The following is a 15,520-nucleotide window of genomic DNA, read 5'->3' as shown; positions in this document are numbered from 1 at the left end:
GGGCTCTGGCCGCTCCCACCCGTGCTGGTCCTGCAGTGAGATGGTGGAGCCGGGAGCATCACTCTGTGAGGAAATGGTTCGCAGGCTCACCTCCTTTTCCCCCAGCATCCTGACACATGTCAGGAGCTCACCCGTTTTGTTCATGGTTTAGCATGTTCATTAAAGAGCTTGATACCCCTACAGCTTACTCTGCAAAGGGGTTCAGAGCAAGTTGTGGGCCATCCTGTGGAGAAGGAAAGGGGACAGAGACATCGGGTGGCTTTTCTGCCGTGCCTTAGCTACCATTTTGATGTTTTCTGTTGTTGTCCTTAGAGGAATGAGAGGACAACACTGTTGCTGGAAGCATTCAAGATTTTTTTTTTAAAGCTTGTTTAGTTGTAATGTGGTAATGCTTTACGGGAATAAACTCTGGCTGACCCACTCAAGGGAGATAAGCTTGAAAACATTTAGGGTTTTGATTTGCTCAAAGGGGGCGTTTACCGTTTTTGAAGCAGAAATCCAGTGGGAAAATAAGTTTCCCGGTGCTAGCTGTGTTTCAGTGCAAAAAGCATGCCTTTGAAGTCTAGTTCTCATCTCAAAAGACCTAACTGTTCATAAAAGTAAGAACAAGGTGGATGGATAAAGCTATGTGACAGGGCTTCCCTGGTGGCGCAGTGGTTGGGAGTCCGCCTGCCGATGCAGGGGACACGAGTTCGTGCCCTGGTCCGGGAAGATCCCACATGCCGCAGAGCGGCTGGGCCCGTGAGCCATGGCCGGTGAGCCTGCGCGTGCGGAGCCTGTGCTCCGCAACGGGAGAGGCCACAACAGTGAGAGGCCCAAGTACCGCAAAAAAAAAAAAAAAAAAAAAAAAAGAAGTTATGTGAGGAAGCTTCAGCATGAACGCGTTTGGAAACTTCAATCCTATACTGATTTCCTCCCCTCGCATCTCATCTGGCTCCGGCCCTCCCCACCCCGTGTGTCACTGAGTTGTGTCTGTACGTCTTTCAGGGTCTATCTGGGCTTAACTGAAATCCTTGTCTTCTGTGGGCGTCTGAGTTACAGAAAAAGGAGAGAAAGACTGAGGACGAGCCAGATGTGTGTTTAGTGACAAAGAAATGCATCCACAGTGTACGAAGCAATCAGATTATAAAAGCATGTATTCTCCTTTTTTTTTTTTAATTAATTAATTTATTTTTGGCCACATTGGTTCTTTGTTGCTGCACGCAGGTTTTCTCTAGTTGCGGCGAGCAGGGGCTACTCTTCGTTGCGGTGCACAGGCCTCTCATTGTGGTGGCTTCTCTTGTTGCGGAGCACGGGCTCTAGGCACGCAGGTTTCAGTAGTTGTGGCACATGGGCTCAGTAGTTGTGGCTCTTGGGCTCTAGAGCTCAGGCTTAGTAGCTGTGGCGCACGGGCTCAGTGGCTCTGCAGCATGTGGGATCTTCCTGCAGGGCTCAAACCCGTGTCCCCTGCACTGGCAGGCAGATTCTTAACCACTCTGCCACCAGGGAAGCCCCCATTTTTGTTTTTTAAAAAAAGAAAGCTTGTGTGCATGTAAACACATAGAAAAGACAGAAAGAACTTAAGCGTCAAGGAACTGCGGGTTAGGTTTCTTGCCATTTGAGGTGACTTTAACGTGCTGATAACTCTCAGAAGCACCTGAACCCTTAACAATAGTATGAATTATTTAGATGGTTGGGAATGGGAGAAAAGGAAAACAAAAACACCATAGATTGGGTTGGCCAAAAAGTGAATTATCCATGTACAAGAACACGTGAGATTTTGTAAAAAGCATCTCTAAGTGAAACACAGAATGGTGGAAGTGTCTGAGTATGGCTGAATGGAATGACGTCCCATTGTTGTGTGGAGGGCTGGTGTGTCACGGGCTTTGAGTGCTCAAGACATCACTCATGGGTCAGAGCTTGGGCACACTTGCTGGACCCAAGCTACACATATAATAAAATAAGCTCAAAACTCAGTTTCAGTAATGTCACTGTCATAAATTGTCACCAAAGTTAAGTCAGTAAGTGCCTTTCTGAGGTAAAGACAGTTGCCCTGTGGTCACGGGGACTAACTAAGCCACAATTTACTTATCACGCTGACTATAAAGGGGGCTGGCAGGTGATCTCAAAGACTCATTTTATATCATCTAATGTAATACATCATTGTATACGTGTAACAATTCTAAAAGAGTAGATGAAAATTTGTGCCCTGTCCTATAGATCCCTCAAGTTTGAAAATACTCAATTTGACTCCTGCTAAAGATGTCTTGGATTTGACAATTCACGAAGAATTGTGAGAAATAGCTCAAGAATTATAGAAACTCTGTAGAACTCTAGACTCTAGAATAAAGTTCAGAGTTCTGGGTCCTAAACTAGGAGCACAGTTGACCAACGGTTTTTGACTTGAAATCGAGGTATTAGAATGGCTGTCTTTCATTCCCCTGCTTAGGTTGCCATGCCATGCTATCTGTGTTAAATTTTTTAGGTTTAAGGTTCATTGGTTGACCATGTAGCCCACAAGAATATGCATTTCCTGCTTTCCGCCACTAGCTCTTTATCACATTATTAATGAAATCTCAGTCTAACTCGTGCGTAAGACTAGTGGAATTTAGTTAAAATACTCCTAAACGTTGACATTTTTGCTGATGAGCATTGTGGGGATATCCCCCTGCCCCATCTCCTGTGCTTTCGTCTTTAGGTTTCATTTAAAACTCCCATCTTTCATATTTTGGTAAGAGAAGACTTTAAGTGGAAGTGTAATCTGAGCGTCCTTTCTAATACACTGACTCAGCATGGGCATTTTGATGCCGGCTCTCCCATCTGTAGTGAGAGTATTAGAGTACAGTGACGGTATTTCAGAAGGCAGCTTTTGCAGTTGCAGGGCATCTTTGCTGGGAGCAGGGAACAGCCAGGTGAAATCCGTTTCGGCACCGTTCGAACCTTCTGGATTGATCGTCTTGAATTGGATCTACTCCCTTCAAGGCTCTGATGGAAGCCTATGGTTTGGCCAGCATGTTCCATTGGCCTGTAAACGGCATGGAATGATGCCAAACAGAGTGTCCAGCTTTGAGATTACTTTGGCATGATCGGGTCTGCGTACTATGGGATACTATTTAAGGCATTTTGTCATTGTGCGTAGTAACAGGTCCTCCAACACTTTGTTGTGTTGCGGAAAAATCTCTGGGGGCTTCCCTGGTGGTCCAGTGGTTAAAACTCTGCATTCCCAATGGAGGGTGCCCGGGTTCCATCCCTGGTCAGGGAACTAGATCCCGTATGCCTCAGCTAAAGATCCCGCATGCCGCAAATAAGACCCAGGGCAGCCAAATAAATAAATACTAAAAGAAAGAAAGAAAGAAACCATCTGTGTATTAAAAAAAGAGAAGAAAAAGAAAAATCTCTGGGGCTTCCCTGGTGGCGCAGTGGTTGAGAGTCCGCCTGCTGATGCAGGGGACACGGGTTCGTGCCCCGGTCTGGGAAGATCCCACATGCCGCGGAGCAGCTGGGCCCGTGAGCCATGGCCGCTGGGCCTGCGCGTCCGCAGCCGTGCCCCGCAACGGGAGAGGCCACAGTGGTGAGAAAAATCTCTGGAAGTAGTTGGTGGTGAGCCCTGGCCTTCAGGCCATGGCTGAGCTGTGGGACCCGTGGCCGGCCAGCCTTCCCCTCTGTAATCACTTTGAGTCTCAGTGTCTTCATCTGTAAAATGGAAACAGTAGCACCTCACTAAGTTGGTTTTAAGGAAAATGAGAAATGTATGTGGACCAGAAAGCATTGTTGAAATCCTTAGGTTCCTAGCGGTTATTGTACGATTTTTTTTTTTTTCTTTTTTTTTTTTGCTGTACGCGGGCCTCTCACTGTTGTGGCCTCTCCCGTTGCGGAGCACAGGCTCCGCACGCGCAGGCTCCGCGGCCATGGCTCACGGGCCCAGCCGCTCTGAGGCATGTGGGATCTTCCCGGACCGGGGCACGAACCCATGTCCCCTGCATCGGCAGGCAGACTCTCAACCACTGCGCCACCAGGGAAGCCCTATTGTACGATTTTTATTTGGTTTAAAACTTTTAACCTATATTCTCAGGATTTAAAAAATTAGGGCATGTCTTAGGAATTCCTTGGCAGTCCAGTGGTTAGGACTCACGCTTTCACTGCTGTGGGCCCGGGTTCAATCCCTGGTTGGGGAACTAAGATCCTGCAAGCCCTGGGGCAGGAAAAAAAAAAAACTGGGCATGTCTATATGTCTACTGTTTTTGCATCTGATGACGTCAATTGCACGGGCTACCCTATGGGGACGACTGTAAACCACCGTTTTAGTAATATTTTTAAGGAAGATACCATGAGTCATGAACACACATGTTAGGCGTCTCTTCTTTGTTCACTGGGCTCTGGATCCACTGGCCTTTGAACCACGGGGCCTTCTCACTTGCCTCCCCTTTACCTTTTGCTCACATACCCCTTGCTGGCATCTTAGATCTTAGCTTTACCTTTACTTCCTCCGAGAAGCCTTCACGACACCCTGGCCTAGGTCATGGCCCTCTGTTGTCATTTGCTGTATGTATTCCTTCATGACAGTTTCCATAGCTGCAATTCAGTAATTATTTATTTAAATGTCTGCCCTCTTCCCCGAGAAGGACACATTGTCGCTTAGATATATATTCCAGCCAAATATGCATATCTTGTGTCTAATCACAAGGAAACATTATTTTAAAGTAAAAAATCTTTTTCAGAGGGCTGTCTGCCTTCCACAGTAGTTTGTAAGCTCAGAGTGTCTGGGACCACACCTGACTTAGTCGTTGTGAAATCTCAAACAGGCCTGGAATGATGGGTGTTGTGTGTCAGGCCTATGTCTGGTTTTTCAGAAGAGTGAACGAATGCATGAATGGTGTGTACCTTTATCCAGATACAGAGTCCTATCTGCTTGTTCATAGCTCCTTGTATCTTTTGTAAGATAGCTGGATCATTCACACACACACACACACACACACACAAAAAAAAAGACTTAACCCTTCACTGTTACTAGCCCTCCAGTTCTCTGTATTTCTCCTCTAAATGATTTATATTCTCGAACTTACAGTATCGTTTCTAACTTGGTTGTGAAGATTGAAATTAAGTTTACATGGTTCTGTCTTCCCCGTAGCTACTACAGAAGAATGGTCAGCTGTCCACTGTGAACGGCTTAGCCGAGCAAGGCCTCCAGGAGGGATCCCTGAATGGCCAGGAGGAGGAAACTGTCACAGATGGTAAGTCGCCTTGCGGGGGACTGGGCAGAACCAGGGGCTGGAGGACAAACAACACCTGCAACGGATCCCTGCAGAACAATAAAAACAGGCCTGGATAGAATGGGCACTGTCATCCTACCTGGGGGTGGGTGATGTTGACAACAAAAGCAGTCAATTGATTGCAAAAAGAAGTATTTATCTGGCCATTTGCATAGCCCCTGGGAGCTTATAGTAACGCTTGGGTATGGAAGTGAAGTTGTTTTTCCTTTTTGTTAGGCATCCTTACCTGAAACTTCATGATCTTTTTGTTGTTGTTGTTATTGTTGCCTTATTCCAACTACTTGTCTGATGTCGAACGTGAATTCTTGTTGGAAATGCTTAAGTCTTGGTTGATTTCAGAGTCAGTATCTCTCACTCTAGAGTAGCCTACTGGCCTTGCGAAGATTTTTCTGGTAGCGTACATTTCAAGGTGCATACCTCTTTGCCCAAACTATGATATGCGCATGTGTTATAGCTCTTGAGCCCAGAGATCCTTAAGAGGTGTTTACTGGAAAGCAAATCTGTGACCACGCTATCACCGGTCAGCCCGTGGAGGGGCTGGGGACCACACCTGGGGGTCAGAATCAAGCACCTTGACAAGTAGGTCTCTTGCGAAGGCCACGTGTTGGAGCAGAACCTTCCTCTGTTCCTGTTTCTTGTCTCATTGTTCCATTTAGTCATAAAGAAATCATTTAGCCACTGCTGTTGAAGAGGCACAGAATGATCATTTTCCATAAGTGAACTCAGGCTTACATGTAATGTGAATAAGACAAATGAAGGGAAAGTCTTGTGAAAGGAGACTGGCCATTGCCTCGGTGAGATGAGATTCTTCTAACATGTGGAACCTGTTTCTCCTCGTGTTCAATGCCCCTGTGGAGCTGCCGCAAGCAGGGGGCTGCTTTTGAAGTTGGTGGGAATCCTGATCTTTCTATAGCACCACAGGCACCATATAAAGCTAGAAGTACATACAGCCTCACAGAAGGAGGATCTGCACGACCTAGTGCGAGAGTTTCAAATAATTTCTACCAAAGTAATTGGAACGGCCCCAACCCAAATTCCAGAGTCCCACGCTCTGTCCTTCCCATGATAACGTTTGAATCAAATCAAGCCACAGCCGATTTGGAGCCTTCCCTGGATGGGCAAGCCACCGTGCCCTGTGCTTTGGGGAGGGTGAAGAAAGCTAAGAAACGGTCCACCAGGGGAGACAAGCTAGTCTATGGAAGGCTCCCTAAGATGAAACTAAGGGGGACTTCCCTGGTGGTCCAGTGGTTAAGACTCCAGGCTTCCAACGCAGGGGGCACGGGTTTGATCCCACATGCCGCATGGCCAAAAAAAAAAAAAAAAAAAAAAGGTTAAGACAAGGCAACGTGTTGATTATCTAATGAATTTTGCAAGAGATGAGAGCTGCTCAGAGTTCTGGAGGAGCCCTCGTTTGAGGTCAGGGTGTGGGACAAGGTCTGGGGAACTGAGGGGAGGTTAGGTTTAGATTTGTTGGGACAGGGGCTGCCAGCCGGAAGGGAGGAGAATAAGAACAGCCAACACTTCTCAAGCTTTTATTGTGGGTCCTGGGACTGTGCCTTTTGTGCAGTATGGCCTCTAGCAGTAACCCTGTGAGACAGGTCCTATCTCGATTCAAACCCAGATCAGCAGATTTCCAAGCACGAGCTCTCACCCGCTGTGCGGGCCATGTCCACAGGCTTGCCCACCGGGATGGCATCTTCTGAGCAAGGGGTAGAATGAAAACCCAGAAGGGAAAGTGCGCTGGGTTGGAGGGCTCTTCTGAAAGGCGAGTGGCTTCAGAAAGTATTTTGGCAATGTGGGATCACTGAAATATGCCCCCAAGGGAGTGTCGGGCCAGGCCTTTTCATCTGATCTGGTGTGGAGTGTTGATAAGAGAAGGGAGGGGCTTCAGTGATGCCCTTGTTTCCATACAATCCTAGGTGGCGTGAAAATCCTGTCTAATCTGTGGCCTGTTTACTGGAGATCCGCTGGCTGTCTTCCTTTAGTCCAGATGTAATTTCTTTCACTTTTCAGCCATGTGTTTAAACACTGATTTTTATGGAAAGTGATTCTGTTCCCACCCTGTGATTATTCCATTGTCTCCCTGAGCCTACCATGGCCTTGGGGGTCTGAGCAAATACAGATGCCTCTTGCAGGAAGAGTGGTGATTAATATACCTTGTCCTTCACAAGATCCTGAAAAGGCCTGCGGGCCTAGAAAGGACCCCCGTGTGGCCCAGGGCTGCAGAGGCCACCCCTCCCCCCGGAGGCATTTCCGGAGGCTCTGCCTTTGGGATGAGCTTTTACTGTTTTAAGCAGAACTGTTGTTGCTTTGGCTTGTTAGGGTGTTTCTGAGGCAGCCTGGTACACTTGTTTTTATTATGTTTTCTTTTCCTATTTTGTCTGCAATGCAAATGCAGAAAATTCTCTATGTTAAATTATTAAACAGTATTTTTTCATGCTTTTATTTTGACATAGGTTAGATTTTATGTGTTTCCAGGAATCCGTGTCCTACATGGCGGCTTACTGTAATGTAAATGAAGGCATAATTTGGTATGTGATGCTTATTTGTAGGATTTGGTGGGCCTTGGTTTCTACTCTTGCCCACTTCAGTAAGGAAAGACCTGAGCCACCCTGGTCCCTGGGAGGATTGGCCAGCAGTGGAACTTGGTCCTGCCATAGGTGGATCGTTGGATGGGAGAAAACTACAAATGAGGGGCATTCCTGCATGAGGGGTTTTAATTTAAAGTGACAGACAGGGCTTCCCTGGTAGCGCAGTGGTTGAGAGTCCGCCTGCCGGTGCAGGGGACACGGGTTTGTGCCCCGGTCCGGGAAGACCCCACGTGCTGCGGAGCGGCTGGGCCCGTGAGCCATGGCCGCTGAGCCTGCGTGTCTGGAGCCTGTGCTGTGCAACGGGAGAGGCCACAACGGTGAGAGGCCCGCGTACCGCAAAAGAAAAAAATAAATAAAGTGACAGACAATATTTAGACAAATGTAGAATATGCAAAATGTGCTTCTACCTTGACTTACTCTCTTTCTGAAACCAGAAATCCTGGTAATTCAGAACCAGTCCTCTTCCTATAATGAAAATGAAATCCTATTTCCTTGTAAACTTTCTTTCAATGATAGAAAAAGGGATCTGCTTACTAAATATTTTCAAAACTATGCAGTAGGGTTCAGATATACACACACACACATATATATATCTATATCTATATGTATATATATACACATAGATATAGATATAGATGATATAGATACACACACACGTGTGCGTGTGTGTGTGTTTTGGAGGGAGCTTGAAGATTGATTATATAATTTCAGGGACCATCTTTTACAGAGTATACAGTCAGGCATGAAAACAAATATTTATTAAAATGAAAAAAAAAGAATTCACAACAAATTACTTTAGCCTTGGAGTTAGTCCCTTTTCTCTGAGCTCTTTTTAGGCGATTTAGCATTTATCACAATGCTTATACAGAAATACAGCCTTTTCCGAACCAGAAGGTTCTATCCAGCCACGCCACGCCTAACACTCACAGGGGCCGCACGAAGTGCGGTTAGTTTTGTGGAAAATCTGCTTCTGCTGATTTTAATCTCTTCTGCTGGAAAGATTAAAGAAAAAGAAGACCCCTCCCAACCCAGATTGTCATTTGTTCTATAGTCTATCGTTTATATGGTTTTCTATGAGTTTCTATGGGTGCCTGAACAAGAATGATTTTAAAAACATTATATCTCAGTCCGGGTCCAACTTTAGATTTCAAATTTTTGCAAATTAAAACATTTAGATTTTTCTTTTTTTGATTCAGTCTTAGTATCTGTTGGGCAGATTATTTTCTTTCCAAACAGATGGGGAAATTAAGGATTACAAAATCAAAAAACTTAAGACCTCTTTTTTTAAAAAACTAATTAATTAATTTATTTTTGGCTGCGTTGGGTCTTCGTTGCTGCACACGGGCTTTCTCTAGTTGGGGCGAGCTGGGGCTACTCTTCATTGTGTTGAGTGGGCTTCTCATTGAGGTGACTTCTCTTGTTGTGGAGCATGGGCTCTAGGAGCACGGGCTTCAGTAGTTGTGGCATGCGGGCTCAGTAGTTGTGGCTTGCAGGCTCTAGAGCACAGGCTCAGTAGTTGTGGTGCACAGGCTTAGTTGCTTGCGCATGTGGGATCTTCCTGGACCAGGGCTTGAACCCCTGTCCCTTGCATTGGCAGGTGGATTCTTAACCACTGCACCACCAGGGAAGTCCCAAGACCTCTTTATTTTGATAATAACATATTTGTTAAAGTGCCTACTGAACTCATTGCCATATACGAGTTAATCATGTGACTGTGATCTTAGTACATTTGAATGTATCATTTACAAGACAGTTATTTTTGGGGGTCTTTGAGATTTGTCTTTCTGCAGAGTGGCTACAGCAAACATTGTAATGCCTGTGAATGTTACGTTTTCTCCATCCGTCACAGGTCGCATTTGCTTGTATGAAAGAATAAACACGCGGTCCTCTCCTTGGTGTTTGAATTTTTGCAAACATGTGCCTTATACTGTTTGCATACCCTGAGCGAGGGCATTTACACCAGCAGCGATGGAGCTGCAGCTGAGAGCTCTGCCCTTGGCATTTGCTACTCTGGGGTCAGCCGCAAGTATCAGCCGGCAAACCGGGGGAACAGGCTTTGCTATGCGGAGCACAATGGCGCGGAGGCTGCTTAAGGAACTATGCACGTGAATCGCTGCACATGATTTCTCTGACCTGGGAGGCGAGCCTGGAAAACATCCTCTCACCCCCAAGAAAAAATACCCCCCGCGCCAAAAAAATCTTGTCACTTAAAGCAGAAATCTTTAAGAGAGTGTGTTCCTTATCCTTCTCAAGGTTCTACTTTTCTACATCCTGATATTTTCCCTGCAGATACAGTAACAAAAATGGAGGATCCGTTGCTCAGTTATCTAGAAGCTGAGTCTGCAGCACTGTGGAGAATTTCATGTTTCTAACGGTGCTGAATGTCATTGTCTTGGCCTTTATTGAATTTGCTGGTGTACAGTGCCTTTGGGATATGATCACAGCCCTCCCCGTGGATCTTGTTACCTTACAGAAAATCCACCTGGGAGTTAAAGTTGTTCTTCTTTGCTTTTTGATCATTTAAAAACTTTATGTGAAGAATGAGTACCCCAAGTGCTGCTCTAGGATGCTGTTAAAAGATGACCCTCCAAAACACTTGTTTCTCTGTGATACAGTTTTCCCAACTGGGAAGAAATGTTTTTATGAGTCAATCCCTTTTCTCCTTCAATTTGTGACATAATTGGTACCTTGTTAGTATTCTCATGAAGACATGTGTGTTGCACAAATACTACCCTCCATGCCTCCTTTATTTTTCTCTACATCAGTTGTCAACATCTGGCGTTCAGTCTGCCTGTCTCTTACCTCCCACCTCTGCTAAAATATAAGAACCAAGAGAGCAGAGATTTCTTGGGATGGGGGGGTTGGGGTGGGATCTATATGTTTCAGTGTTGAATCCCCTGAGCCTAGAACAGTGTCTGACACATAGTAAGTGCTCAAAAAAATTTTGAATAAGTGAAGACACAGTTTTAAATTAGAGTTCACAATATTACATTTTCACTCATATGGGAGAGGAGGATCTGTTTGCTTTTCCCTTTATATCAGTTCATTCCCTACGTAAACACCAGAGCTTTCTAGATGTATCCGAGGCTCCCTTTCCTTTGCTGCATCAGCACTGACAAAGCTGGTACTTTCTGGTGCTGGGCTCTCACAGGTGCCCACCATTGGTTATCCAGGTGTTGTTGCCTGGAAACATGAAATCAGACCCTGACCTGCCTGCAATTAAATAAGAACGCCCAGTGATGCTACCAAATACGAGGGCTGGATAGACAGAGAGGGGTCTCCCTTCCAACACTTTGGTACTTCAAATACAATATTAATACATGACATTTTCTCAAGCTGTATCCTGTTTTGTAATGTTTTGAAACACTCACAAAATAGGCCTTGAACCTAGGCAAAAGCCCTACAGTCTGCACTTTCTGGGAACTGGTTTTAATTCAGTCCTCTGCTCCACAGCAACATTTTTAGCGTGCTTCTCTGAAATTAGTTATGTCATTGACAAATTTCTGGTACAAATACTCTACTGCTTTCATCTTTAAAGAAACACAGATTTATTTTTCAGTAACTAACATCCAAGCTATATAGAGCTTTTTTCCCTCTGAAGTCTATTTAAGTCTGACAGTGCAATGAACCTTTATTTTTGTTCTAACTTGAAAATTTGGGGTGGGGTGGGTGAAGGAAGAAGGAGTAAGACTTCTATCCATCCTCCCTCCCTTTTATAATCAGTTCATTGCAGAAGAGTAAAACACTGGTGAGACTGCTTTTCTCAGTGGTTTTCTGTCTGACCTTGAATACATCCCTTTATCTCATTGAGCAGCAGTTTTCATCTGTAAAATGAACATCCTTGTCCGTCTCTGAAATTCTGTGACTGAGTCACATCAGCAGTACTGGTAATATAGGCATTTAAAAAAAACAATGATGGTTTAACTGTTGAAGATATGCAAGTGACTTTAGGCAGGTGGGAATCTACTTGTCAATTTCATCATGGCTTTTTATAAAAACACTTTTACGTTTTTTCGTTTTAGTTTGATCTTAAAAGCCATCTTCTAGATTTGAAGTTTTTACTTTAATGAACAAAAAATTCAAAAGGGGGGCTTCCCTGGTGGCGCAGTGGTTAAGAATCCGCCTGCCAATGCAGGGGACATGGGTTCGAGCACTGGTCCGGGAAGATCCCACATGCCACCGAGCAACTAAGCCCGTGAGCCACAACTACTGAGCCTGCGCTTTAGAGCCCGCGAGTCACAACTACTGAAGCCCACGTGCCACAACTACTGAAGCTCACACACCTAGAGTCCGTGCTCCGCAATAAGAGAAGCCACCGCGATGAGAAGCCTGCACGCCGCAATGAAGAGTAGCCCCCTGCTCGCCACAACTAGAGAAAGCTCGAGCACAGCAACGAAGACCCAACGCAGCCAAAAATAAGTAAATTAAAACAAAAAAAAAGTTCAGGAGGGGAAAACATTCAAGAATGTCTCCATATGTAATTATTTAGGTATGAAACAAAGATAAGGAGCTTCATAAATGTGGCCACAAAGTAACGTTTTTCTCTGCCTACATGGGAGGAGATCAGAATCATGTAATAGGGGTTGGTTCTGGCCCAGAATGAGTGCAAGATGTTGATAAGTGCCGTAAAGACTGTCAGTCAATCTTAAATTACTGCAAAGACTTACCTATAAACGGCTGTAATTTTGAGGCTACTCCAGGGCACCCATGAATAGGATGGATGGCCCACTTGAGGAGCATAGGTAAGATGGCCTATAGCTTGTCCAAGTAACATACCAAGATTCAGACCCTCTCCCTTGGAGGGATCGAGGCAGTTAATGGTTTTCTAATGGTAACTAAGCCAAGAAAGGAAACATTAAATTTAGCATTTTATTTATTTAATAAAAATCCTTTAGGGGACTTCCCAGGCGGTCCAATGGTTAAGACTCCATGCTTCCACTGCAGGACATACGGGTTCGATCCCTGTTGGGGGAAATAAGATTCCGCGTGCTGCGCAGTGCAGCCAAAAAAAAATTTAGGTTTTTGACTTTTAGGTCTGAAGGACGTTCTTAAAACAGCTCCAGTTTCACCTAATACAGCAACCCCCAAATGGTCCTGGCAATGTATATTCTAGAGCACAATGTCCCTATATTATATGGAAGGATGCTTTGATAACGTAAATCCTCTGATCGATATTTGTATATATCTCTGGAAGGTGTATTCTCTGAGCTTAAGTTCTACAACTTTTTAGCCTATCAATTGAGTCTTATTCTTGAGCACCATACTTTGAATTTTTACAAACTGTTTTCGTAATTAATGTGTCGGTACAATGTGATATCAAGTAGACCCCCCCTGCCCCCCAGTTAACAATGCATGCATTAGTTATTTTGGTGAAAATTGATATATGCTGGATTGAATTAATTGAATGAACTGGTTGCTTTAATGTGTCTTAAACCAGACATGCAGTATTTAGACTGACAGCAAGTACCAGGCAGTTATCCTGCTGTATTAGTTTGGTCGGGCTGCCATAATAATATATCACAGAATGGGTGGCTTGAATATCAGAAATTTATTTTCTCACCAAGATCAAGGTGCCCTCAGGTTTAGTTTCTCTGAGGCCTCTTCTTGGCTTGTGGATGCCGGCTTCTCTCTGTGTCCTCACTGTGTCCTCACCACTGGACCGCCAGGGAATTCCCATGACCTTGGAGTTTATGCAATAAATTTTGGTGAGCAGGACTATGTTTTCTGGAGGGATTAGAAGTAAATTCTGTCATCCAGAATTTGGTCTTTCCTCTGTGTGTGCCCATCCCTGGTGTCTCTATGTGTCCTAATCCCCTTCTATAAGGCACCAGGCAGAGTGGATTCGGGTCCACCCTTACAGTCTCATTTTAACTTAGTCACCTCTTTAGAAACTTTCTCTCCAAATACAGCTACGTTCTTATGTGCTGGGGCTTAAAGCTTCAACATACAAATTTGGAGAGGATGCAGTTCAGCCCGGGACACCTGCCTTTATGATTGTCAGCTGGAAAGCCAGGTTTGGGACCAGGAAGCCTCCGTGGGAAGGCAGTCTGAGGCTGTCTACGCCAGGCTCCTGCCCCCACTCAGAAGGCTCTCTGCTTAAACACGGGAAGGTTTGGGGAGTTTCTCCATAAAAGGAAACCAGTTATTCCACTGGAGTGAGAATATGCCTCCTCCAGCTGCTCCCTGCTTCTGGTGCTGCCTTCTGGGGCTACATAGAACAAACTCACCTCCCTTTTCCACATCGCGGCCCTCTGAGTATTTGAAAACATTTATCGTGTCTTTCCTTTAATCTTTTCTCTTCTAGGCAGAACCTCCCCAGAGAAGACAAGCTGTCTCACATTCAAAGAAAAATGCCAGGGCTGATATATATATTTCAGATACGGATGTGCTTGATGGAAGCTTGCCAAGCATAACGGGGTATTAATTTCAATATTCCCACTTTTAAAGAAGAGTTTATTTCTCAGACTCTTTAAAACACGAGAACAGCTTAGTTTGCTTTAAACCAAGGATTACGTACTGGAGGAATTGATTGGAGGCCAGAAGTAAATTGATTCAGAAGTATATAAAGGAGTTCCCCTATCAAGGATGTTGCTAAAGGAGCTACTGCCACATAGAATGAAGACAATAGAAGAAAATGCCCATACATGTGGGTATTTCTAACGCTGGAATCCTTAGTCACCCTTTCGGTACTTCACCCAGCATGATCATAAGCAGACAGCCTTTACATGATAACAGTAGCTAGAGACAAGAATAAGAGAAATCCCACTTTTCAAGTCATTGTTAGTTGTAAATAAAGTGGAAGGTCGAAAAGGTCCCCTTAGCAGAGCCACGGTTTGCCCCTAAGCAGCCTCTTGCAGAGAGCCCCCGGGATTCATCTCAAGCTCTGTGGCCTCACTCAGTAAAGCTCAGTGTATGGAAATGTGATGCCTTCCTCACGCTTGTCAAATCTTGGCCCTGACCGTTCCCCCAGTTGTGTTAATTTCTGATCAGTGTTCTAACACAGTAGGATTCTATCAGTGTCATCTTAATAAATGTATTACTATTGGCACCTGATGCTATTCTGATCTTAATCCCTTGGATAGCCCATTATCTCACGGAGTCCTTTTTGTCCTCCGTGTTCGGAAGATCTAACAATGATGGATCTTCATGTGAATCCACTTATTCAACATGCTGGGTTCGTGTGACCTCTTTCCGTCTAGAAACTCATGCACTTCATTTGTAGGAAGTTATGTCTTCCATTTCCCTCTTTTTCTTTGCTCTCTTTTCGAGATTACTATTGTTCAGATTTTAGAACTTCTAGAATGATTCTAAGTAAAACTTTTTTTTCCCTCTAGTTTGTATCTCTTTATTCTTGGAGAACGTCCTTGAGAATAGATTTCATCTTGTCACTATATTTTTAATTTCTAAGAACTGATTTTTTTTGTTCTAAACATTCATTCCTTTTTTTTTTTTTTGGACTGTGCTGAGTGGCTTGCGGGATCTTAGTTCCCCGACCAGGGAGATTGAACCTGGGCCCTCAGCAGTGAAAGCTGGGAGTCCTAACCACTGGACCGCCAGGGAATTCCCATGACCTTGGAGTTTATGCAATAAATTTTGGTGAGCAGGACTATGTTTTCTGGAGGGATTAGAAGTAAATTCTGTCATCCAGAATTTACTCTTTGTCTAGGCAGTGAATTCCAC

The 15,520-nt window shown here is 44.7% G+C and overlaps 1 protein-coding gene across 1 annotated transcript in view; it reads left to right on the top strand.

Moving 5' to 3' along the window:
• Positions 1-15,520, top strand: part of AKAP12 (A-kinase anchoring protein 12) — a 104,728-nt gene that overhangs the window by 52,485 nt on the left and 36,723 nt on the right. The window contains exon 3 of the mRNA XM_033404895.2: positions 5,108-5,210. Coding sequence (XP_033260786.1) covers positions 5,108-5,210 — 103 coding nt within the window. The remainder of the gene's footprint in view (positions 1-5,107; positions 5,211-15,520) is intronic.

The sequence above is a fragment of the Orcinus orca genome, chromosome 12, assembly GCF_937001465.1.
Source record: "Orcinus orca chromosome 12, mOrcOrc1.1, whole genome shotgun sequence".
NCBI lineage: Eukaryota > Metazoa > Chordata > Mammalia > Artiodactyla > Delphinidae > Orcinus > Orcinus orca.
Note: the sequence above shows the minus strand (reverse complement) of the source record. Positions and strands in the feature narration are given on the sequence as shown.